The sequence below is a fragment of the Onychomys torridus genome, chromosome 13 (genome assembly GCF_903995425.1).
Source record: "Onychomys torridus chromosome 13, mOncTor1.1, whole genome shotgun sequence".
NCBI lineage: Eukaryota > Metazoa > Chordata > Mammalia > Rodentia > Cricetidae > Onychomys > Onychomys torridus.
This window is the reverse complement of record NC_050455.1, coordinates 10679414-10706434: the sequence shown is the minus strand read 5'-3', so window position 1 is coordinate 10706434 and position 27021 is coordinate 10679414. Positions and strand designations below refer to the sequence as shown.

At 44.6% G+C, this 27021-nt stretch overlaps 1 protein-coding gene across 1 annotated transcript in view; it reads left to right on the top strand.

Annotated features, from left to right (window-relative positions):
- Positions 1-315: 315 nt before the first annotated feature.
- The window catches only part of B4galt6 (beta-1,4-galactosyltransferase 6), a 64799-nt gene continuing 38093 nt past the window's right edge, over positions 316-27021 (top strand). The window contains exons 1-2 of the mRNA XM_036204867.1: positions 316-488; positions 19905-20021. Coding sequence (XP_036060760.1) covers positions 374-488; positions 19905-20021 — 232 coding nt within the window. The 5' untranslated portion in view covers positions 316-373. The remainder of the gene's footprint in view (positions 489-19904; positions 20022-27021) is intronic.

Genomic DNA, 27021 nt, shown 5'->3' with positions numbered 1-27021 from the left:
CAGATCGCGGGGACTTATCTCTTGGACGCCGCCCGGGGTGCGGGGACCCCGACACGCTGCAGCCCGCGGGCCGCGCTCCGCAACTCAGCGCATTCACCAGCCTGGCCCGCGGCTTTGGCCTCCACGGTGCCCGGTCCCCCGGCCTCCCTCCACCTTTCCCGCATCCTCCCTCCACCCTTCCCGCTGCTCCGCCGCCTCCCATTCATTGCATCCGTTTCCCCTTCCCGGCTCGGTCCTTCCCTCCGAAGCTTCCTCGGCTGGACCCCGCTACCCTCTTGGGGTTCTCCGTACATTCATGGAAGTTTAGGGCCTGGACCGTGGCCCCGAGTCCGACCTGAGAGCGCAGCCCGCGCTGCCGACAGGACCAAGGAAGATGTCTGCGCTCAAGCGGATGATGCGGGTCTCCAATCGCTCCCTGATCGCTTTCATCTTCTTCTTCTCCCTCTCCACGTCCTGTCTCTACTTCATCTATGTAGCTCCAGGCATCGGTAAGCACCGGGACACACCCTCACCTCCTATGGTCAGAAAGAAGGTAATTGGGGTGTTCAGTCTTGGAAGCTGAACCAAGGCATCTGATTTGACTTATTTTAAAACTGGAAGAAACTGCTTGGCCATGTTAGCTTGGTTAATACACGTTTCAAAGAACTTAAAATCGTGTTCAGTGGATGTAGGGAAATCAGGGCCTGGTGCTAGCCAGGTAGGGGTGGGGGTGGGGTGGGGTGCCTCTGTCGCTTTCTTTAGTATTCATGACAACTTTATCAGGTAAGTTGGGTGTTTAATTGTTGTTTTATTCAGACATCTTTATCCCCAGATATAATATTCGGTTGTGAAAATATGATGGGGAAACAGGACCTGAGAGGAAGGTCAAGAGTGTGTGCATGCTAGTGTTGTAGGTCAACAGACATTTGCTCCATACTTGAGGCATTTTAGGGGCTGAGTTGTTGAAACACAGCTTTGTCATTTCGTCGGTTTGGGTCTTCTTGTCCAAGTCAGCCTCTGCTTAACTTGTTCCGATTCCTGCTCAGTCAAAATGATGATTAAAATAATTATGCAAGGCAATTTGTGGGCTTAAATTGTTAACTTTCTGTTAGTTGCTTTTGACTTTTGGTCCCCAATGTCTTTTTCATGATCTCGGCTTCTTTATTGGAACATCCTAATTTCTCATTTCTGCTGCTGTTGACAAGGGGCCCACATGGCTTTGTTTCAGGGAGTGAAGATTTCTGTGAATTGATACGGCTCTTAAAACACATCCTAGTCTCTAAACCTGGCTGAGTTTTCTTGTCACTTAGTGTTTAATGCTGAGTGACTTGGTGACAGTGAACATTCTGTCACTCCTTATAAGACACTCAGTTGTCTTCTTTTGAGTCAGCGTTTCTCCCCTGAGTTAGCTAAAAATGTCATGCCTTTCAAAGAGGGAAACAGCGGCAGAATTTTGAGGTGAAATTCTTAAACCTGTAGGGGTGTGTGTGTGTGTGTGTGTGTGTGTGTGTGTGTGTGTGTATGGGTGTGTGAGTGTGTGATAGATGATGATAGTGAATTGCAGGGACAGACTGAAGCTTCATCCAGACTGATTTTTCATGAAAAAAGTTATTACTGTATAATCTTTTTTTATTGGACTTAATTAAAGAGTATACAGTCAGATAATGATGCTTGGAAAAATCTTGATGTATCATTGCCAACTAGGAGTTTAGGGTAAAGTTTGAAGGAGTATGAATACTTCAACAAATTTGTCTTTTAGTTTGTGTTTTTCCCTTGATAAAGAAAAACAACATCATCAGCAGCAGCAACAACAACAAAAAAACCCATTCTTTTGAAACTTTTGATGCTTATGGGCAAATTCTCATACAGCTGGGATAGGCTGTGTAAGAATGTTTTTTATTGGCCTTAAGTTGGATGTTTTGAATCTCTTTCATTAAGAAGTCTTTATTAATTCTGCCACACCAGCTAGTTTGTAGATATTGAAAGTATTTTACTATCTTTTCTGTCATTTAGTAGATTGGATATTATTTAGGACATTTTGGAAAAGGCTATAAGAAAAAGTTTTTTCTTGCCATTTTAGACATCATAAAAATCATTTACTTGTACAGAAACTTTTTACCTTTTCATGTAACTCCTCAAAAGTTAGACCTCTTTGGAGAAGAGTATTTTGCCAGATATTTAGCTGTGAAAGATTCTGCACAAGAATATTTTTTTCAATGTAATATTTTTATTGGTTATTTGGGAATGGTACATAATGCACATAATGCACCCTGATCACACTCACTTCCCACAAGCATAATTTTTTAAAATGTCTTTCTTTATTGTGTTTGTGTATGCGTGTACAGGTGTGAGCAGGTGTTCTGGTGTGTGTGTGTGTGTGTGTGTGTGTGTGTGTGTGTATGTGTGTGTGTGTGTGTGAAGGTCAGAGTACAACTTGTAGTCTCTCTCCTTCCACTGTGTGGGTTCTGGAGATCAAGTGCAGGCTGTCAGGCGTGGCAGCATGCAGCTTTACCTGTTCAGCCATCCTGCTGGTCCCTGACAAGATTCCTTTTTTTAGACTGGATTGCTCTATGTAGCCCTGACTGGCCTGGAACTCTCTATGTAGATATAAATGCTGAGATTAAAGGCATGCACCACCACACTCAGCAAGAATTTGTTTGAATTTATGATTTTGTATTTACAACTTTGAAAGGTCTCTCTTTGTTTTCTCATTCCCTTTGGTTTTTTTTTAAATTTTTTAAATTTTTTTTCAGGGCCTTGCACTTGCTAGGCAAGCACTCTACCACTGAGCTAAATCCCCAACCCCTCATTCCCTTTGTGATGCTGGGAGAGGTGGTACTCAGGGCTGTGTGCATGTGAAGAAAGCACTATATAGCCAAGCTAATCCCGGGTCCTGTTTTTTCATGTATTGGGTAACATGCTAAAAGGTTAAGCAAAGGAAATCTGAATCTCAGCTTTCCAGTGCTCATCTACTATCTGTAGATTGTTAAAATTCAGCTGATATGGAAGCCTGGTACATTTTTCTTATTTGAGTGTGCAATGTTGCAGTAGAACAGCCAATGTCATAAAACCTTCACAATTGTCTTGCAAGCAAGTAGGTTAATGTTGTGGTTTGGAAGAAAATGGCCCCCAAAGGGAGTGGCACTATTAGGAGGTGTGGCCTTGTTGGAGGAAGTGTGTCACTGTGGAGGCAGGCTTTGAGGTCTCTTTTGCTCAAGCTTCCCTCAATGTGACAGTTGACTTCCTGTTGCCTGCAAAGATTTAGGACTGTCCGCTATTCCTCCAGCACCACATTTGCCCACATGCCACCATGATGATAATGGACTGACCCTCTGAAACTGTAAGCAAGCCACCTCAATGAAATGTTTTTCTTATAAAAGTTGCCACCATGGTCATGGTGTCTTTTCACAGCAATAAAAAACCCTAACTAAGACAGTAGTAATAATTTAAATTACTCTGTTTTGAGAACCTTATAATTGAAAATGTTAACAATGAAGCCAGGAAGAAAAGTAAGTTAGCCAAACATGAATGATATGAATTTCTTAAACCAGTGTCTCCCTCCCCCATACCCTTGTGCTTTGGGGGAGAGAGTGGAAACCAGTGTCTGCCCTCCACCCTTGTGCTATTTTGGGGGGAGGCATTGGGAGGAGTTTTTTCCTCTTTCTTTAAGTTTGAGAAGAAGTTTTTTTTTTTTTTCTTTTTCTTTTTATCCTTTTGGTTTTTCAAGACAGGATTTCTCTGTGTGGCCCTAGCTGTCCTGGAACTCACTCTGTAGACCAGGCTGGCCTTGAACTCAGAGATCCACCTGCTGTCTGCTTCCTGAGTGCTGGGATCAAAGGTGCAAACTACCACTGCCTAGCTGGGAAGAAGTTTTCTAAAATTCAAAGTTTTGCTAGAAAATTCAAATTTTGTGTTTGGTGACAAAGGCTGTCTGTTTTCTCTCTCTCTCTCTCTCTCTCTCTCTCTTTCTTTTTTTCTCTCTCTCATGTCTGTGTGTGAGGTCACTTTCTTCATGTCTGAGAAAATGCAGGTCAGATACACAGGTCTAACCACAGAGTGTCAGCTGTTTTCTGAGGTGAAAATGATGTGGAAAATGTGGTCAATTGAGTCCCCAGTGCACCAGCCAGTTGTGTAAGGTGCTTTTCCTTGAGGCCCCGGGTGCCTCGCTGCTGCTGCATTCTGAGCCTCACAGGCCATCACTTACCGCTTTGTAGTTTCACTGGACATACCCATATACAATCTTGCAATGCTTAATATTTTCACCCAAGTTACATCCTGGAGCAGAATTTCCTCTTGCCTGAATTATGCCACGTAGAAGTTCGTCTTACTGTTTTTAAAACTTTTCTTCTTATTTTATGTGTATTGGTATTCTCCCGCATGGATGTCTGTGCATCATCTGCATGCCAAAGCCAAAAGATGTTGGACGCCATGGAGCTGAAGCTCTGATGGTGATTAGCTGTCATGTGGGTGCTGGAGACTGAAAGCAGGTCCTCTGAAAGAGCAACCAGTGCTCTTACCCGCTGAGCCATCATCTCTCTAGCCGCCCTTTTCCTTCCTTCCTTCCTCCCTACCCCAGTCAGAGACGGGGTTTTTCAGTATAGCCCTGGCCGTCCTGGAACTTGCTCTGTAGATCAGACTGGCCTTGAACTCACAGAGATTCACCTGCCTCTCTCCCCCGAGTGCTGGGATTAAAGGCGCCCACCACTACCGCCCAGCTCCAGCTCCTCTTTTCAAAAACTGTTTCAAATCTAAGTCTTTTTGAGCCACAACATATCCATTTGTTTGTTGGGTGTCACTGTATTTCTCTACCTTTGGGGTCCAGACACGTTTGGTCAGGTGCCCTTCCCCCAGACAATTCTTCCATTGTTTAGTTTACTCTCTCTTGGGTCTCTTTACCTGAAACCTTCTCCTTCTGCCCCATTCCCTTCTGAGCCGACAGGCCACACAGTGTAGACAGCCAATCAGGTAAGTTTTCTGTTTTCTTGTTGCTGCTCTGCGTTTGCTGTGCTGTTTGGGTCCTTGTCTAGAGTGAGTTCAATAGTACTCAAAGCTCATTATTTTAAGGAGAAGTTGAAACATTTTCCCTGATACATATTCGGGAAACACAAGATAAGTGTTTTTACACGAGGAACTTCAGTGCTGAGGGAAGCCGGGCTGTAGATAAGTCTCTGGGAGCCTCCCCACAGGAAGTCTGTGGCTACTTTGCCCTAGGCTTCCCAGCAGAGGTAGGAGTCAGGCATTCTGTTTCGTGTCTGCCTCTGTGTGTGGTGGCCAAGAGCTGAGTGCAGCGTCCTTCTAGGGTATTGAGCTGGCTGTATTGAGAATAGACTTCCATTTATTAGGGGGCCATTTCCAATATAACTTGCCCTGCAACACAATCATATCCTGTTGGGTCAGAGGTGCAGGTGGTTTGTTTGGGGCCCCCAAGAGAAGCTGGACCGTGGGGTCTGGAAGACTTGAAAAACGATGACAACAGTCCTTTGTGGAGGTTGGCTCTGTGAAGGAGCTTCAGTGTACATGATGGAAAGTGTGAGAGAGGGTGAAGGATGGTTGTAGATTCCTAGGATGGGTAGAAAAGCACTGATTTATACCTAGCACAGAAGAAGCTTCTGGAAAATGCCAGCAGTCTGGTTCCTTATGGCTATTCCTCAGGGTGTGGAGAGGCAGGTTGCTGCTACAAGGTCTTTAGGGCTCTATATCCAGCCCAGCGCTCAGGTCACTAACATTCCCAGCAGAATGAACTGGTCTGGCCCACACAGCTTTATCGAAAGGACGATATGAAAGAATTAGATGTGCCTGCCACCCACAGGGCGGTATCCGAGGGAGATTGCTTAGCTTCTGTGGGCATGGGGAGGTTACCGTCCTTTCGTCACCAAAGCCTTTTTCCTGGACAGCCTTTCTTGGTGTTTGGGGGCAGAATCTGGTTGGCCACTTTGTCTGAAACCCTGTGGGTCTCTTGGTTACTTGGGCCTCCATGGGAGGCCTGCTGGAAATGGAAATGGCGTGGGTGGTGTGGGGTATCTAAGAAGACGTATGTGTTTGTGGGAGGTAGCTCAGGTCTTTGCTCAAAGGCTAGCCTGATATCTTGCTTTGGCTGGCTCTGGGCTACCTCAGCAGGTAATTACTTGCCTTGCAACTTTTTAATGTGCTCTTCAGCTTCCTAGACTCAGGTACTTTTTGGGGCCTTGCTACATGACCTGTGCCTTTGGAGTTGCTTTAGCCTGCTTTGTGTTGAAAAGGTCCTTTGTTTTTTGTTTTTTTTTTTTCTTCCCTCTTCAAGTTCCCTGTTCTTCTCTGGGGCCCTTTCCCGCAGTTCTTCTGCTTGGTATTGGCCACATTTTGCCTCTGGGCCTGCCTTGCTGTTGCTGCTATTTTTGTTCTGTGAGTATCAGGACTCAGCAGGAGTTTTGCAAACGGGAAAGAGACAGCCCTTTGTTTTTAGAGTCATCCTAGCACGAAGGATGGGAAATGTAGGGCAGACACAGAGCCAGGCAGACCAGGTAAGACGCTCCTGCTCCTGACAGGGTTCCAGCATGAAGAGTTAGATCTGGCTCACAGTGGGCCATGAGAGCTGTGGGCTGGCGAAGGGGCAGCTTCCCTGCGATGCTCAGGTCCTAACTCAGACCCCAGGTGACCAGTCACAGAGGACGTCCAGGTGCTGCGATTGGGGGAGCGGTTTTGGCTTTATGGTATGGTAACTGGATGCTTCTGGACTATCCAGGAAGAATTTGTCATGGACTAGGTAGTTAGGGATAAGGGCTTGGAGCCTAGAGCGCAGGTTTGGGTGTCACTATCGTACAGGAGGAAGGTGTTTATCTCTGTCTTGTCCATCACAGCCGAGGAGTCATCTCATATCAGCAAGTGAAACTTGCACACCAAGTTAACGACTCCTGAGCACCGTCTCCCAGTGATTGAAGGAGAATATCAAGAGGGTCCAAGTGCAGTTTGAACTTCTTCCCAGAGGGTCTGCCACCCTCTCACTTCCCACCTGCAATTCCCCACAGGAATCAGTGAAAGGTTTCAGATTTCACAGGGCGGCAGTGGTGCGGGGAGTGAGGTGAGGTGGGGGTGGACACTGTGGGTAGGATTTACTGGATAAAAAGAACCAGGGACATAGAAACTGAAGCACGGCAGGGGCTTTGAGGAGGGTTCAGGCCAGGAGACAGAGTGGCGATCCCTTCTTAGAACTCTCATAGAAAGGGAGTGGTTTCATGTAGGTATGTAGTCAGGCTGTAACCGATTCTCCAGCTGGCAGAAGATGGGCAGGGGCCTTGCATTGCCAGCCACTAAGAAATGCACAACTGTAAGTGGCAGAGGAAGTACACATCTAGTTGAGGTGTACCCATTATGGAGTGTGTGTGTGTGTGTGTGTGTGTGTGTGTGTGTGTGTCCTCACTAGTAGCCTTCTGATTGATGTCTTAGCACTTGGCAACATCGCTGAGGAAGTGAGAATGGGGTCTGTCATTGTCTTGGAATTTGGGCACAAGGGGAATCTGTTAAGAGGTCAGAGATTCACCCACAGGCTCTTAGCAGGAGGCCTAGCTTTTCCCTTTATGGAGAGGCTGCTACAGGTTGGTGTGGTCTGAGCCTCAGCCTGGTTTAGATTCTAACAGTCTGTAGGCCCCTTCCTTGTCCACGCACAAGATAGCCCCTCTGAAGGATGGCTTCCAGCAGTGGGATGGTCACTCACGAGTAGTATTTGTAACTCTGCCCCTAGTGTCAATGAAAATTAATGTCAGTCATATGACCTTGTGGGGAACTAGGTAATTTATTGATACACAGAAATCTGGCCCAGCTGAGTGCTATTCTCCTCCTTATTTGGTGGTGAGTGAATTTGAGAGCTGGTAGATCTTCACGGCAGGATGAACAGCCATGCTTTTCATTTCTGCCTTCTAGTATGTATTAAAGATAAAAATAGCCATGCCTGTGAATATTTGTAAGGGAGAAGTTCTAGCCCGAGCTGGTAGGTGTCTGTGTATGATAGATATTTCAAACATTATTCAGAACTGTGGGAAGAGGTATATGTTGCGAAGTTGTATAAATATGGCAAATATGGTAAGCCATATTGAATGTAGGTTCCAGGTGTGTTGTGGCTGTCCTCACCCCAGTTCCCATGTTTCACTCTCTGTGCAAGGCTGTGGAGCCATGAGAGCCTCGAGCAAAGATGCAGTGGTGTCTTGGATGCCATATTGTTGCTGAAGAAGTGTCAGGAGCAAAACCCCAAAAGTAGCCCATCACGTCCATCCTGGAGTGCCAGGGTCAGTGTGGCTGCACTGTTTGCAGAAAGGGGGAAGGACAGGCTCCCACACATCACCCCCTGCTCCTAGTCTCATTCAGTCTCATTCTAGAAGAGCTGAAATGTGTATGGTAGGATATCTGACTTTTGGGTCTGTGTGGAAGGAAATTTCCAATTTTGCCTGGTGAAGCTGAGGGAGAAATGAATTCTCTCTCTCTCTCTCTCTCTCTCTCTCTCTCTCTCTCTCTCTCTCAAACCAGTTTGAATTGCTTTTGTGTAGATGAAAAATAAAACACTTTTGGATAGCCTCAGCAGTGAGGGTAATTACAAGACTGATTTTGGACTTACAGAGAAACATACTGCACACATGTACATACACCCTCAATGTACTAAAAGGCTTGAAATCCATAAGTGGCCTTATAAGAACTCCATTTTCTTTTTTTGTTCAATTAAAGTATATGAATTCTTTACACAGTTCAAGTGAGAGTGGATGACCACCCTTATGGGCCTGGACAGGTTGTGTTGGAAGAGAAGAAGGTCTCTAACACTGCCTAGAACTTTTGTAGCTCTATAATGGGTTGACCTGGTTCATTCTCGCTCCCCCATCCAAGGGCTGATCTGTTCTCACACTTCACACACACACACACACACACACACACACACACACACACACACACACGGTTTGTGTGTCTCCTCTCCTCTCCAGCTGCCTTCAGAGCCTCCAGTAAACATGTACATCTGTATAAAGCCAAAATAGAATTTTCCTTTCCAATCAGCTTAACTTATATCAAATGTGTTCTTTACACAGCATTCTAATGTATGAACAACTCAAGCAATATATAATGAACATACAGCCTGATAATTTAGTAGAGCCCAAAACTTACTACACCTCATTCAATTATCTTAAAAAATAAACAAACAAAATTGAACAACAAGTTGTATTAGTTATCTGGGAAGGGGAAGGGGTTGATTACTGTTCTATTTAGCTTTTATGTGGCTGTAATAAACCATTCTGACCAAAGCAACTTGGAAAGAGTTTATTTCCTCTTAGACTTCCAGGTCACAGTACCTCACTGAGGACAGTCAGAACAGGAATCCAAGGCAGGAACCAGGGAGGAACACAGCTTGCTGGCTCCATCACTAACGTTTTTTACAGAGCCCAGGCCCACTTGCCCAGGGATGGTACTACTCATACTGAGTTGGTCTGTCCTGCACCAATTAATAATCAAGTCAGTCCCTCACAGATGCCCACAGGCCAATCTGATAAAGATAGTCATTCAATAGAGACCCTTGGCCTTTCTTCAGGTGACTCTAGGCCGGTGGTTCTCACCCTTCTTAACGCTTCGACCTTTTAATACAGCGCCTCAAGTCGAGGCAACCCCAACCATAAAACTATTTCATGCTGCTTCACAACTATAATTTTGCTACTGTTATGAGTTGTAATGTAAATATCTAATATGTAGGATATCTGATATGCGACTCCTGTGACAGGGTTGGTCAGCCCCAAAGGGGTCGTGACCCACAGGTTGAGAAGCACTGTTCCAGGCTGTCACATTGACAGTTAATGCTGACTAGGGCAATCACAAACTTGCGGGTTAACATTACTAGGCATAGCATCATCAACATAAGGCTGTGCCACACAGCCAAAGTGTAATGGCTGACAGAAACATCCTTTCTGCTCACTCCTGTTTCACCTAAGCGGGGTTTTTGCAGGGGCTCAGATCAAATGCTGCCAAACTCTGCTATGACCAGAAAGCAAATGTTCCCTTAGCACTCTAACCATGAAACAGCAAATCAAACCTGCCCAGGAAACACCACGGACAGACACATGGGGCTCTAAGAGGAGGAAGCACATATTTTCCAGAGACATGTTCATGAAAGGCATTGCAGCACCCTGAAATGTCTACTTCCTTCCTGGGCTGGCCTGATCTTCACATCCAACCTCAGGATCACTCACTCACACACCACATTCTTTTTTTTCTGTCCTGACAAAAGACCTTTCAAATATTGTCACTGTATCCTGCAGGAATGAAAAACAACAGCAACAACAACGCTCGGAGGGGAAGGTAGTTGAAGCGAAGACAGGCTGTCTGCCAGGCCGGGCACCCTGTAAGGTCAGGCCATGGGGACAAAAGCCAGCTTGGTCCAAGGCAGCCAAGACAAAGCACCAGAAATCGGATACTGGGAACACGAGGCCTGAAGGACTCCCAAATATGACCCAGGAACCCACGCCCTGAGATACCCTCTGCAGGCCCCTCCTCCAGCCCTCACTCATTACTAGTTATGTTTTGATATTATTGAAAGCGGCTTTCAGATATGAATGTTTAAGCTTTTTTTATTTTATTTTTTTTAGAGTGGTCTGCTTTAATGAGCTTATTTCCCAGGAATTTCTCCAGATACACTTTTTTTTTTTCTTTTATACCTTTTCCTTCCTTTTAGCTTTATTGAGACAGGGTTATATTCTGTAGCCTTGGCTTTTCTCGAACTCATTATACAGACCAGATTGGCCTTGAACTCACAGAGATCCACCTGCCTCTGCCTCCCTAGGTCTGGGATTAAAGATGCAGCCACAATGCCCAGCCCCCCCCCTTTTTAAAAATTATTATTATTAGCTTGTGTTTGCTGTTCAAGATAACGGGCCCCTCTGTGGCAGTTGTATACATTATATATACATGTATTGTGTACCTTGATCCTGTGGCCTTCCTGGAGCACTTTCTACTGACAGCTCCCTTCTACCCACATCTCCCAGTAGAGCTGCTGATTGCAGCCCCCATACATTTTAAGCACGTACCTAGATGCTTCTGACAAACATAAAGGGTGATGGTGGTGGTGGTGGTGGTGGTGGTGGTGGTGGTGGTGGTGGTGGGGAATTAGGTTGACTCTTGTTTTGTGCGGTTGAGGATGACCTTGGAATTCTGATCCCCTGCCTCTACCTCCTGAGTGCTGGGATTATGAATATGTACTCTCAAGTTGGTTAATGCAGTGTTGGGGTTTGAACCCCAAGTCTTATGTATATTGGGCAAGTGCTCTACCAATTGAGCTTCATTTCCTACTCCTAGGTTTGCTTTTCTGAATTGATCCTCTGAGGCCATTTGATCTTTCACAAAACTAATCCCAGTTTTTAAAAACCAGAATAACTTGTTTGAAGATAGAAGTGGCTGACTATCATGATGAATAAAGTGGATAGAAAAATTGCTTAAAAGAGTGATACTCTTTGTTCATTTATAGGTTAGCAGTGACTAGGGAATTTGGTAAGAAGTTGATCTAAATATGTTATTTATCATTTTTAGTTATTAGAAAGATATGCAGCAATTTCTTAACAAAACTAATAAAAGTTCTTAAAACAGATATCATTACAGTGTTCCTAATAGGTGTAATTTTAAAATAGCATTTCCCAGCATTTGACTAGAAAAATCTTCTTAAAACATCTTTACAATAGAGCTAGAGAGATGGATTAGTGGTTAAGAGTGTAGCACAAATCTTAACAGGTCTTATTAATAAAATCAAACCTGAAGCCAAGTATTGGGGTGAATGCTGGAAGATCAGAGAAGCAGAACAAGCCACAGCTACCTCACCTTGCAAGTTCCTCAGCTGATCTTGTTTCCTCAGACTGCATACCTCTGAGTCCTCATCCAAATGGATCTCAGTTGAACTGCTGCTCAAAAGCCTAAAAGCTTAACAGGCTCTAGTTTCTGGTCCTCACGCTTTATATACCTGTCTGCTTCCTGCCATCACTTCCTGGGATTAAAGGCATGTGTCACCGTGCCTGTCTGTTTCCAGTGTGACATTGAACTCACAGAATTCTCGATTTCTGCCTTTGGAATGCTAGGATTAAAGGCATGTGTGCCACCATTTTCTGGCCTCTATGTCTAGTGGCTGTTCTGTTCTCTGACCCCAGATAAGTTTATTAGGGTGCACAATATATTGAGGAGCACAATACCACCACATAAGAACACTGGCTGTTCTTGCAGAGGACCCAGGTTCAGTTCCCAGCACCGACATGGTGGCTCACAACCATTCATAACTCCAATTCCACGGATCTGGTACCCTCCTCTGAACTCCCAAGAATACCAGGCACCGTGTGCATGTGCTACACACACATGCAGGCAAAACATTCATACACATAAAATACAAGAATTGAATCTAAAAGAAAATGTAAAATATCTTCACAATATTATCTTTAAGTGGTTACCTAACATTTGTTACTGAAGCGTGATATCTTGGTTGAAACGTTCCATCCTGTTGATTTTATATATTTGATAATATTAATATAACATTGACTAAAATCACCTCAGCTGCTGAATAAAATAGTGTTACATAGATTGTCTTTGACAACTGAGGAACTGGTAAATGCCTGTAGTAACAACTGTTCAGAAGCCTGAACCAGGATTTTGAAGCCAGCCTGTGCAATATAATAAGACAAAATTTCTTAGAATAGAGGAAAGAGTAAAGAAAAAGGACAAAGGAAAGTGTGACTTCTCAGTCTGGTGTCATGTCCAATTTGAGTCTAGGAAGGAAGAGGAATTGGACGGTTTCCGTTTGAGTCAACAGGCAGAAGAGACAGAACTGTATAGTACCTTGTTTCCTGATCTAAAAATAGCCCTTGGCCTTGGAGGTTGCTCACATTCATGTTTTGCCCAGTGTCGTCTTCTCTGCTTCTTGTGTTATACTCACTCTCTTCTTGTGAATACGTGGAAGTTCTGAAGTTTTAATCATCAAAACACAGAGTGGTTGGAGATAGAAAACATCGCTTATACCTTGCCTCCTTTGTGTATCTGTTTAATATAATTCTTAAGTAGGTAGAGATTTGGTTCATGTTCATCTTATGGATGCTGAAAATGCTAATTTTGTAATGCTTCCCAGGCATGTTTACTTGTGGCTTTGTCTTATGTAACATCATCGAATTTCCTGATTAGATTTTGCAAATCTGTTCCATCACCCATCTTCCTTTCCTGAGTCCCTCGCTTCCTCCTGCTTTCATTTCCTCATTAGCTTTGTTAGGGTCCTTGTAATACTTGGAAGAAACTATGCATGCATTCTAGGTGGCTACTATTGTGAGCTAACAAATTCAGGACATGTAGCTGTCCTTTGTCCTTAGTTGGTTTTTCATGCCAGTAGGTTCCAAGTGTACTCTTTGAAATATGTTACATTGAAACAAGGCTGAACTTTATGCCTGGCAGTTTGTGTTTCTTTGCGATCTTGATTCCTTCATTTCTTTCTTCCTTCTTTCAGATTTATTTGTAAATTAAATGAACTTTAATTAATTAATAGATTTTTAAGGCAGAGTCACTATATAGACCAGGATGGCCTTGAACTAACTCACAGAGATCTGCCAGCCTCAAGCCTCCTGGGTGCTTGGATTAAAGGGTGTGCCACTACACCTTGTAAACTTATTGTATTTTTAGTTATTTGTGTGTGTGTGTGTGTGTGTGTGTGTGTGTGTGTGTGTGTGTGTGTGTGTCTGTGTCTGTGTCTGTGTCTGTGTGTCTGTGTGTCTGTGTGTGGGTATGTGCATGTGATTGTGGGTGCCCTTGGAGAACAGGGACATTCATCAGATCTAGAGTTACAGTCAGGTAAGCTATCCAACATGGGGATTGAACTTGCTCTGCAAGATCACTATGCTTTCTTAATGGCTAAACCATCTCTTTAGCTCTGTTTTGTCTTTGAGACAGGATCTCATGTAGCTGCAGTTGGCCTTGAGAGAATTACAAAGCCAAAGATGAGCTTGAACTTCTGTTCTTCCCACCTCTACCTTCCAGACTCTGGTTTTTTGCAGTCTTTGGTATGAGGCCTTTGTGCATGGTAGGCAAGTGGAGCTCCCAATGAACCCAGGACCCAGGATCTTGATTCTGAATCTACATGGTCCCTTAGTTTCCAGCAGTGCTTGGTAAATAGTAGGCAGTAAATATCTGCTGGGTAAACTTCCTCCACCCTGACTAGCTGTAATATAAAAGCTGTTGGAAAAGTCAGTTTTGTTTAAAAAGGAAAGTTATGACCAGTCTTAACACACATGCCCTCCAAGCAAAATTGTAGCTGTTAACGGCACCATGGAAATGATAGACATGCTGTGGAGGCACTCCTGTTAGTTTTTAGTGCCTATGCCATCAAAGCATGCGCTGTTGGATGGGGTTGGAAACCGTCCTGTTCTGCCTGTTATCACTGCTTCTTATCACTTGTTGAAGTGGGACTCTGAACACAGAGTTCCTGTTCTCTTCCTGAGTCAGTCCAAGATTGACTTGGAAGATGGAGTTGATATTACAGGTCAATGGTTTTCATAGTCCATTGCTTTGAGGCTGTGTCTATATTATCATCTTTGTGTTATGACACTCTATAACTCTTTGGCCTAGTGAGAATTGTTTATCAGCCTGGCACAGTCTGGATGTTTATTTTTTGGTTTTAATCCTTCCTCTTTCGCAGTGGCCCTTTAATGCAGTGCCTTATGTTGTGGTGACCGCCCCCAACCATAGAATTATTTCACAACTAATTTTGCTACTGTTATGAATCATAATGTAAATATCTGTGACCAAAGGGTCATGACCCCACAGGTTGAGAATCCTACAAAGTACAAACCATGTTTTATGCTTGACCTGGCTTAATCCTGGTGTTAGACCATGATTATTATAAGTATATTTTCTTTTGTGAACATGGATGAGCAGCTTCTGGAGATTTATTGAGCATGGCACTGAATGTAGGAAGAAGCTAAGTTTCCAGCGCCTAAAACATCTATTTAGAAGATTATTTACTTCCTAGAAACTCTTAGGTGACTGCAGGTAGGTGGCATGGGGCATTTTCAAATCCTGTCTCCTCATGTGTTCTTAAGTGATGTGGGAGGCAGCCTCTCTCCTTTTTTTTTGTCCCTTCTGGCTCTGACGTTAATTATAGATTATAGTATGGTTTATGGGGCTACTTTCTTCATGATTATTTTCGTTTGCTTGTGTGTGTGTGTGTGTGTGTGTGTGTGTGTGTGTGTGTGTGTGAGAGAGAGAGAGAGAGAGAGAGAGAGAGAGAGAGAGAGAGAGAGAGAGAATGTGTATGTGAATGTCTGTGAGAGCTGGCTTTCTTCTGCCCTGTAGGTTTTAGGGATCAAACTCGGGTTGTCAGGCTTAGTGCCCCCCCCCCCATAACTTTTTGTCTTGAAGATCTCTCTTTTTCCTCACTTGGTCTCCTGTATCTCTGCTGCATTGCCTCTAAGTTGCTGTCCCTCAGACCCTTCAGATCTACTTGGACGTTACCTCTGGGTTGTTTTCTTTTTTGTTTTTCTCTTTCTGATCTCATACTGAAGAAAGCTGACTCTCTCTCAGCTAGTACATTAGTTTCCGAGGTCTGCATGCCTTTTGACACCCATACCTTAAAACATTGGGAATTTTCTCTCCCGAGGCTTGACACCTGAAATGAAGGCTTTGGCAGGCTACGTCGTCCTGAGGTTGCAGGTACCTGTTGGTCTCCCAGTCTGGGATCACATGAGTTTCTGCCTCTGTCGTCATGTGCTTTCTGTGAGCCCACACCCACATCACACCCCCTTTCCCTTTCTGTTATAAGAGCCACTGCCACTGGATAAACGAGATGATCCAAAATGGTCTCTTCACTCTGCTTTGCTGAAGGCTGGGTGTCAGTCAGGCCCTGTGTGGCTTGTCCTCCCTGTCCCTCTATGGACCACAGCTACCCAGGCTTCCAAGGCTGGCAGCTTCTCCTCCTCTTTGCTGGCATGTCATCTCACCCTAGTCTCCACACTTCCCTTTCCTGTTTCAGCCATCCACACATGCACTGGGAGCTGTCCAGCTTATCGTCCACTGCTACTAAACTCTCCAGCGGCTGAATGTCACACTTGAATCCTCTGCTCCCTTCCTCCTCAGAGCCTCTGCTCACACCGCAGAAATGCCCCTCCTTCCCTGTTATTCCTTCTCTGAGCGTTGCAAATGGTTCTGCTGGCCTCTTCCACCCGGGCCACAGGCCTACTCAGACCCTCCCCTTCTAAGGAATCTTCTCTTCTCCTTGACGGCTGCTCATTTTCCTTTTGTGAAATGTACTGTCCACCGAACCGTTGACTATTCTTTCATTTCCAAAAGACACCACTGTCTCCCAGGTTGGCAGGAGCTGGAGAGGTAGGATGGTGGCCGCCTCATCACTTACAATAAGGATGGTTTTCTCAATGCCCCACCTCAATTTCTTTATTTATAAGTGGCAATATAAGTAATACCCAGGAGCTGCCTGAGAGAACTAATTAAGATGGCACACATAAGACATATCTAGGGATGCCTGGCAAAGCATATGTTGTATGTCATGTGTTAGGTATTTTCTCCTAAATTATCTTTTCATTTTATTGTACTTTTTTTTTTTTTTTTAAAATTAACACTTATTTTTATTTAGGTGCCCACAGAGGCCAAAGGATGGTGTCAGAGCCCTGGAGTTGCAGTTACAGGCCATTGTGAGCCAACTAACGTGGGTGGTGGGAATGGAACCCTAGTGCTCTTCAAGAACAGCTAGTGCCCTTAACCACTGAGCCATCCCTCCAGCCCTCAGGCTGTCCCAGTCTTTTTCTCTGTAGCCTTTGCAGCATTTAACCTAGGTGGCTTCTTTTTAGTCTGTAGGTTCTTCTGAGATTAATTAACTTAGGGGTCATTTAGCCATAGTCCTTCTGTGTGCCATCTGCATGATGGGCTCATTACCTCCTCATGTCTATTTGAGACCAGTCTGTTCCACCTCGTGCTGTTATTTCCATGTCTCCTAGTTGTGGTTCCAGCCCCTTTCTTAGCTGCAATCCCACCATTATAAGTGCTGCCAGATTGCCTGCCCCTCAGGTCCCTTTGAAGCAAGCGCCTGTCCACTTGACAGTAAGGCACTCAGCAGCAAGGTGTGTCTGCGCAGTCAGGAACCTGGATATCAGTGCTGGAGATCTCCCCATCCAGGGACACTTTGATGTCCCTGCACATGCTGTGGCCTTCTTACCATCAGTGCTCCACACTTCCAGTGAGCAGAGCTGGATGTGGAAGGGTGGTCGACCCAAGGTTTTTACAAACCTCTTAATGTTTTTATAGTGGAGAAAGGGCAGGTTCATGAAGCTCCTGTCACAGGCCCTGGCTAGAAGGCCTAGACACTTTGGCAAACTATTGCCTTTTGAAGTTTTTTCTTTTTCTTTCCTTTCCCCAAGGTGTTTTCATGGTGTTTTTCTTTCTTCTGAAAGGATAACTGGCAAACAAGTTGGATCTATGTCTCATTATGTAGAGGAAAGTAGAAAATGAGCCAATTAAAGAAGACACAGCATGGTTTTAATTAAGTAGTGGTGCTTTTCAGTATATTTCAGAGTTGTCTCAAGGTATAAGGGTAAACAAGAGAAAGACAACCTTATTCATTTTCTGAACTATGGCTTCTTACAAATTGGACTAAAAAATTTAGATAAGGATTTTTTCTTCTTAAAGTCTTAGCAGCGAGAGATTGCATTTGCTATTAGTGATAATTAGCTAGGATGTAGCTGCATGTGGGTCAGTGCAGCTGTATGATGTTGGGGACCTTGTCCTGATGGTTTGTTTAGTGTGACTTGTAGGTGCATTATTGTGTCCCTGTCAGCCGCTCTGTGTTTAAGCACATCTTCATTCCCAAATGGGTTCCTGTCTTTAGGGACAAAACCCAGGAGGGCCATTTACCTGAGGGATGGAACTGTCTTAGCTGTAAATGATTTAAAGTAGACTAATAGATTGCTCCCCACTGTTGAGAATGGTCCCCAGATCCTCCTCATGTTTGTTCCTTATCCATGCTGTGAATATAAAATGCATTGGTTAAAAAAATTCATCTTTGTCATGATAATCTGTTTTTTTCTAAACAATTTTGTACCTGTAGCTGAAACTATGTGGATTTTAGAGTTTATGTCTCTAAGACCCAGGGAAATGTCCCTGCACTCTTAACATCTTAGCATCCACCCAAGGGCAAAAGTATAGTAAAATCATGTCATGTTTCTAACCGTACACGATAAATACACTATAAAATTCATGATAAAAGTCTAAATAAGTTAAGTTCAGTTATGAGCACTCTCCAACAGACACATCCAAGCCTGGGTATTCATTTTGTGAGAGTATCATTCCTCTGCACTGACAGCTTTTCGTCAAGTGGACAAATATGTTAACCAGGTCTTGCTGGTGCCTAACTTTGCTGTGGGAATGAACCGCTTCCCTGAATGGAGTCCTGAAGGCTTGGCTTTTGAAACTAGTTAACATGGAAGGGGCATGGGGGGCATCTGGTACAATGCTACCATTTAAAAAACAGCGTTGGGGTCCTGTAGGCTGTCTCAAGTGGGGTCCCCAGAGAGAATCTCCTGACAGCTCCCTGCCTGGTCAAGGGAGTGTAACACCTTAGATAAGGCATTCCGGAGTCTGTCAGGTTACTGATTTCCCCAACAGATAGAAATTAGGGCCTGCTTTTAAAACACCTCAAAGAACTAAAGCTACCAACCTGAAACTGTGCACTGACAGTTGATTTTTCATATTTTGTGTTTGAAAGGAATTATAGTACTTTGAGTAATTAACTCATAGAAATGATCCAAGTGGCTGTCAATTCCAAGTTATTTTTCCCTTCAGACACATTGACACTTTTTGGGGCTCCAGAATGGTGACTTTATCCAGGTGTTATGGTGATCTGTAGACCCCATCCTGATGGTCTGGTGATCTGTAGACCCCATCCTGGTATTCTGGTGATCTTAGACTCTATCCTGGTGTTATAGTGATCTGTAGACCCTGTCCTGATGTTCTGGTGATCTGTAGACCCTGTCCTGATGTTCTTGATGTTCTTGTGATCTGTAGACCCCATCCTGGTGTTCTGGTGATCCTTAGACTCTATCCTGGTGTTATAGTGATCTATAGACCCCATCCTGGTGCTTTGGTAATCTGGAGCATATTCACTGTAAGATAAGGGATTACCTTTGTGGAGTTTTTGGTTTTAGTGAATTAATACATAGTTTTAAAAAGTGAGTTTTGAATTAGAGGACTGTGTACTTATAATAAATATCTCTCTTGAAATGACTATGTTGATATGAAGTTAAGGAATTTTACTACAATTTGTGTATTTAGTCTTGATCTGTTAGCTAGATGGATGTTGCCATTTAAAGTTTTTCATTTTTATTTGAAAGTTTACATTTCTTTCTTTCTGTGTATGCATATGTATGTGTGTGCACTCAAGAGCTATAGTGCACATATGGAGGTCAGAGAACAACTTTTGGGAATTGGTTTTCTTCTTCAACTATATGGGTGGGTATCAGGGCTCAAACTCAGATCACTGGGCTTGGTGGCGGGCACCTTTACCCACTGAGACATCTTGCTGGTCCCTATTTTAATTTGTAAAAGTCCACTTGTTCCTAAGTTTTTCATTTGTTTCTTGTTTTGTTTATTTTTTTGAGAGAGGGTTTCACTGTGTAACACCCCTGGCTGTCCTAGAACTTGCTCTGTAGACCAGGCTGGCCTCAAACTCAGAGATCTGCCTGCCTCTGCCTCCCAACTGCTGGGATTCAAGGTGTACTCCACCACACCCAGCATTCCTAAGTTTTTAAAGCAGGAAACAGTCGTCTTGTGTTTTGTTTTCTCCTTTGACATGGTAGGTAATGAGTGTTACTTTTTGGGTACTTTGCTAAGTCTGAATATAATCTTCCTAAGAAAAATCTTAGCATTTCATGACCTTCTTTCTCTCTTTTGTTTTTCTTTTATAGCCAACACATACCTCTTTATGGTACAGGCTCGAGGTATCATGCTGAGAGAGAATGTGAAAACAATTGGACATATGATCAGGCTGTACACAAATAAAAACACCACGCTCAATGGGACAGGTAAGGCTGTGTCCTCCTTTGCTTACCTTGGGAGTTGCAGGTCAGTAAACTAACCTTTGAAATTCTAGCTCCTTCACCTGCTCATAACTCACTGTCAAAGAGGGAGCGGCCTCCTACTAAGTACATCACTAGATAATTAGCACCCCTACTAAGTGTTCTGCTAAGTGGGTATCTTCTAAGTGTACCACTAGGTTGGCATCCCCTACTAAGTGTATTCTAGGTTGGCATACCCTACTAAGTGCTCTGCTAGATTAGTAGGACTGTCATTTAGTTTTGGATGTGCTTCTTAGTAATTTTTTTTTTTATGACCCTTCAAAGAAATCAAAGGATACAATTTATGAAGCTGGACACCAGCAACTCCTCTTCGCTGTTTATGACGTTAACTGAAAGTGGGCTCTCCCTTAGACTCACACAAGGCTAATATCAATTTGACTCAACTAGGAATTTTCTGATTGGAAGTAGTTGGTGTCAGTGGCTTTATTTCCCTGTTGTGGAAATAAAGTGTCTCCCAGCGTATTATGGGATGTCACATTGACAAGATCTGTATTGTCCCTGGGGCACTCTTTAGAGCTTTGTTTTACATAGTTAAGCATATTAAAACTGTAGACATACTCAGTTCTCATCGCCTCTGCTCTCCCCCCCCCAGAAAGCCTCTGTCTCCCTCCATAGTGGGATTCTAATTCATGTCAGGTGGGTGGGAGTTTTTCCCCTAAACTTTCAAGATGATATATGTACTTGTAGAGAATCCATCCTACTCATCTGCCTGATTTATTTATGATTCCCCAAATCTAAGCATTCTTACTTTCCTTTAGTCTTTGAACCTTAATCCCATGTAGAAAGACTGGCTCAGGGTAGCTGGCCCTTTGATAGTACAGGGGAGTCACTGGTCTCCTGCATTAGCTGGTCATATTAAAAGTTTAAACATTCGAGGAGTTTCTGTGGGCCGTGCTAGTTGAAGAAGTCGATTGTGGGGATTTTCACTGAGAAGTCCATTCAGCTGGAGTGTAAAGTATGTTTAGGTTTCCGTATTTGTCTGCGTGAATACTGAGACTCTCATGCTTCCTTTTCCCCACTCTGGGGTATGAATAAGTTTCCCGTGTGGGTGTTGAGTTTGGCTGGGAGTAATGATGACTTGAGCAAGCAGATGTTCCTCACAGTGCCCTGCAAAACACAAGGAAATTCTCCCTTCCCCCTCCCAGCCATAGTTTTAATAAAGATGAATTGAGTGTGTGTGTGTGTGTGGGGGGGTATGCTTTGACAAAGAGTTGTTTACTTTTGTGAGTCTCTTAGAACCTTCCATAGGACTCCCATGCTGGAGGGAAATGTTTTCTAGAAGACACGGGAGGCATTCTTTCCCGTGTGAAGTCCAGCAAGCTGCCAGCCTGTAGCTCTTGTGGAGGGTCCTGAGCATGAACCACCATGGGTTTTTCTTTTTCCTATCTGCCCTGCCACATTACTTCTTAGTTAACGTATAGCCCAAAGTGGTTGCCAGGGCTGCAGTCAGCCACCTTCCTGCTTGTATTTGGTTCAGTGGGAGTGGGGTGGGGAGGGGGGACGGAAGATGTCCTCCTCTGAGGGGACTCCACAGAAGTCCCTCTGTGTCCCTTCATGGGCTCACTGGCCAGACCTAATTACATGGCTGCAGGGTGATGGGAATGCAGATAAGGAGATGGGGAAATAGAGTCTGTGTTGGCAGCATTAAGGCTCTGCCGGGCTCATTTAGGCAGCATTTATTGAGCAATTAGTATAGGTCATGCGAGAGTAGATATGGGAGATGCAGAGTTAGGAAAAACCCTTTAAAGAGGAGCCTCCCAAGCTTCTGGGAGACATGATTACTAAATCATAGTGACATGATTACTAAAATGCATCTAATTGTTTTTGAAAAGACTTAGATATAATTTGCCAAAATAAAAAAAAAAAAAGGCCAGTAAAATGTACAAAGCTGTAAGTGAGCACTACAGGAGAACTGATGAACACATTTATAATTTAACACGAGGAGGGAAGTTGGTCGTGATATTTACGTGTATATTTGGTTTCAGGTTTTCAGTGCTGTGTCTGACATTCAGCACCATCGAGTGCAAACAGACTGAAAATACTTTTGTGTAAAAATCGTAAGTTCTCAGAATCAAATGATGCCTTTCTGAGTAGCCTGTGGAATTGACAAAAGAGGTGTAGTTATTGAAAGTGAATTTAATAGGCGATCAGGGCTGTGTGGGTGAGAGATGATGGGTTCGTTAGAATGGACCTGCTGTCCTTCCTTACTTGATGGGTGCTTCCAGTGAGGCTGTGGCCATCTCCCTGTGTTAGTGACAAGCACACCTTAGCTCTAATGGAGTTCCCACACACCTTTCGGGGTTCTCTCCTGCAGAAGTGAAGCTCTTGAGAGGTGTCCTTTGGTCCCCTTTGGACTCTGTTCTTTCCATCCTAGCACTTTTCCTTGGGAGTTTTCCATTTCTCCGGGTGTGGTTCTGGGAGCGGGAGGCAGGCAGGTTGTCTGGAGCTCATTTTGTTCCCATCCATTCATTAGATGAATAATGTCTGCCTTTCACAGAAGCTGCGGTGAATCTCAAGTGTGTCTATTTCACGTAACCTCTGGGAACTGTTCGGGGCTTTTCAAACTGTTTAGTGGCTGCAGTGTGGATGGTGATCACTCACCACCTTCCCAGGAAGAATGTTTGTGTGGGTTTCTGCAGCATTGTTTCCAGAACCTTAAATCACTCAGGCTGTTTTAGCAGTATGTTCCTTGGATGTCTTAGGTGACTTACTTATGCTGGAAGTTAAGACAATTTGATTTTTATTAGAGATGATGCTCAGGCTGGTGGTTCCAGCTGTGGTTAGGCTTGGCTGGAGTGGCACCAGATGAAAGGCTTGGGCAGCTCAGAAGCTTCTCTGCCAGTCCCTTAGTGACATCCACCCTTTATAGTCATTTATAATGTTATGGGCAAGGACAGCAGACATTTTCCCCTGATGCTCGGAACTCAAATGATTAGCCAGGATTGCATGTCTTAAAAACTATCTTTTGCTTTTATTAAGGCTGGTGTTCTTTTATGATAAAGCTGGTATTCTTTTATTATAAAGCTTATGTTCTTTTATGAAATAGGTGATCAGTCTAGCCCTAGACCACCTGCTCTGGACGTCAGTCTGTCACTTCTTCCAGGGGGTGGTGGCTAAATGTTATAGAAACAACCAGAGAGCTGGAAATAAAAGGGAGTTGGATGTGGGTCTATAGAACCCCAGAATGTGGAAGAGGAGAGGCCCAGGTGTTAGTGACAAAAATCAATCAAATATGCAGAGCAAGAAAACACTCAGATTTAAGTTAATACTACGTAGCATCAAAGAGCTACTGGGTGGGGCTGGAGAGGTGGCTCAGGGTTATTGGGAGCACTGCTGCTCTGTAGCTAGAATTCTAAGAGGTCTTTTTAATAATAATAATAATAATAATAAAATCCCAGAGCCAGAAATTGGGGTAAATGTTGAAAAATCAGAGACAAAGGAACAAGCCACTACCACGTCTTACCTCTAGGACTCCTCAGCCTGAAAAGATTTCAGCCGAAATAGCTTCAGCCAAAAAACTCTATTTCCTGTTTCCTCATGCTTTATACACCTTTCTGTAACCAGCCATCACTTCCTTCCTAGTGCTGGGATTAAAGGCATGTGATTCCCAAGTATTTGGATTAAAGGTGTGTGCCACCACTGCCTGACCTCTATGTTTAATCTAGTGGCTTGTTCTGTCCTCTGATCATTAGGCAAATTTTATTAGGGTACACAATGTATCACCACAGGATCCCAGTTCAATTCTCAACACCCAAATAGGGCAGGCAGTTCCAGGGGATCTAATACCCTCTTCTGGCCTCTGCAGGCACCCACATGAAGTATAGAGTCTCTCTCTCTCTCTCTCTCTCTCTCTCTCTCTCTCTCTCTCTCTGTCTCTCTCTGTCTCTCTCTGTCTCTGTCTCTGTCTCTCTCTCTGTCTCTCTCTCTGCCTCCCTCTCTCTCACACACAAATAAAACAATTTTATAAAGAAGAAATTACTAGACACCTAGACATAGTGGCCATGCTTGCTGTCCCAGCACTTTGGAAGCTGAGGCAGGAGTGTTGGCGGGGACTCCAAGGCCAGCCTGGGCTACATAGTGATTTGAGTTCCAGGCCATCCTGAGCTAGATAGACTGAGACTTTACCACAAAGCACCAAGTAACCTAAAAACAGACAAGTAATAGAAATACTACTTGAGAGCTGTATGAGAAGCCTAGTAGTTTTCAGCCTCAGTGTTATTTTAAAAAAAACGAGTTTGGGGAACACACAAAGACAGCGGACCCTGGACAGCCTTGTTTTCCATTTCCAGCTACTGTGCGTGAGCAGTATGCAGTAGGGGCTTACAGAAATGGACGAGCTCAGGAGCAGGAGCTGTCTCATATAGAGCTGGGCTGTCTGTTCTTTCTGATAGTGTGTGCAGCAGAAAGCTGTGAGGTGTGAGTGTGCAAGGGGGGTGGGGAGGGAGAGAATGCTGTTCTAACCATCGATCTCATATCAGACAGCAACCTGTATCAAATGCTCTCTTCAGTTTTCAGTTTGAGTAATCATTTCTTATTTTGAGGTAGAGGGGGATTACGGTACAACAGTCTCTGCCACTCGCCCTCTCCTTCAGTTCTCATCCTCAGAGAGAGCGACCTAGAACTGTACAGTTTATTCTGTATTTGTGTCTCTGTCTCTTCCTCGCTCTCTCCCTCCGTGCGGAGCGCAGGGCTTCAGCATGCTGGGCAGGAGCTTTTGCGCTGAGCTGCAGCACTAGGCTTACTCCACTGCTGCCTGGCATTGCCTGCAGCTGTCCTGCTACAGAAGGAACGCATTCAGAGCTCATTCTGCTTCCACAGCTTCCACCTAGACCCACCGTCAGGCCTAGAGTCTGATCCTCACCGTTCAGAGCATGAACAGTCGTCTCTGTGTCCCTAGAGTCAACTGTTTTGGTGGTATGGCTTCTCCACGTCGTTCCCCCCCCCCCCCCCCGCATTGCTTGTCCACCCCCCCCCCGCCCCCGCATTGCTTGTCCACCCCCACACCCCCTCCGGTGGCATTGCTTGTCTACACCCATCCCCACCCATCATCTGTGTTTTCTTGAGGTAGTGTCTCTCTAGGTAGTTCTGGCTGTCCTGGAATTCACTCTGTAAACCAGGCGGGCCTCAGACTCACAGATTCCCCTGCCGCTGCCCCAGTGCTGAAATGAAAAGCGTGAACCAGCAAGGCCAGCTTGTTTGTTTTTCTCAACTGTGTGTCTGAAATAAGAATCCCTTTCCTCTCAACTGAAAAAGAAACTTTCAGTTATATTTTACTAATCAGGGAGTCTATTTATTGATTAGCTAAGACACTCTAAGGTATAAATCCAAGAGCTGGACAAAGATCTACTGAAACCCATAGAGGAAGTGCTAATCAAATATTTTTAGTGGAGCCGGAGAATTTTTTTAAAGTTTTTTTACTTTTTTTTAAAAAAATTCTTTTAACTTCTATTGATTCTTTGTGGATTTCACATCATGCATTCCAATCCCACTCACCTCCTCTTCCTCTTGCTTCCTCCGTCTGCCATTGCGGTTTCCCCCAGAAACAAAACAAAATTTAAAAGAAAAACCAAAGACCAAACGTGACAAACAGAACAAAACAACAACAACAACAACAACAACAGAAGAAGACTCTCATCGTGGAAGCTGTGGTGTGGCCGTTGAGTCACAGTTTACCTTTAGTCCACTCATCTTTACTTGTTAAGTGTTCATTGCTGAGTCACTGGTGTGGCTTCAGGCCTCTGGCCTCTGCTACACCACTGATGATGGGCTCTCCCTGGGGCTCCTCTTGGATATCCTGTTGTCCAGTGTCATGGAGATCCTGCTGTTTTGAATTTGTAGGTTCGTCACCTTCCCATGCTCCAACAGTTCATAAATGTGATGGATGCTGGGGTGGGCCATCTCATAGTCCTGATTCTGGGCCTGGGTGGTAGCTGGGTTGGTCAATTCGCTGGCTTCCCTCATGGTCACTACCAGGACAAGCTCTCCAACACTGCCCAGGCTAGCTCACCCAGTGCAGTCTGCAGCAAGGAGCTGGGCCAGTTCTGCTCTCAGGTCCTCAGATCGGGGTCTCCCACACTCACACCACCAGGGCCAGCTCTACTGTTCTACCCAGGCAAGGTGTAGGGCCCTCTGTCCAGATTGCTGTAGGTGACTTCTGGGGGGTGGGGGAGGGTCAGCTCTCCTGCTCTCATGCACTCAGGGCTGGCTCACCTGCACCCACTACAACAGCGTCAACTCTAGTATGCTGCTCAGGTGGGATACAGGGTCTGCTCTCTGCAGCGGGTGAGGGGTTCTCTTACTCTCACCTGCTGCAGGTAGCAAGAGCCAGAGGGGGCAGGGCATCTTTCCCTCACCCATGCCACTGCATGGCCCTCAGGGCCAGCTCACCTGTGTCCGAGAATCTTTTTCTTTTAAAGATTTATTTTTATTTTTGAATTATGAGTATGTGTGTGTATCTGTGTGGGCAGATGTGCATGTAAGGGCAGGCGCCTGTGGAAGGCAGGAGAAAAACATGTTAGGTCCCCTGATGGTGGAGTTGCCAAGTGTGGGTGTTGGGAATTGAACTGGGGTCCTTGGCAAGGGCAGTATACACTCTTAAATACTAAGCCATCCCTCCAGTCGTGTGCAGACTCTTGATTCATGTTTAGAGCACCAATCTCTCCCATTGGCAGAGCAGAATTCCTTATGAAAGAAGAAATTGTTGTAAAAATATGATCTGCATTTGATGTACACAGATACGCTTTTATAAAGCTCCTTGAAGTCCTCACAGCCTTGCTTTATGTGGAGTGTGGTAGGAGGCTCAGATGCATTAGGTCAAAGTATAGAGTTTGGCCCCAAGGGGAGTTTCTGTGATCTTGGGCTGCCCTGGGGCACATTAAATGATGGCTGCTCTACCTCTCCTTCCCCTGGCTTGGAGCCGTTCCCTGCCAGCTGCTTTCCAGGGCCC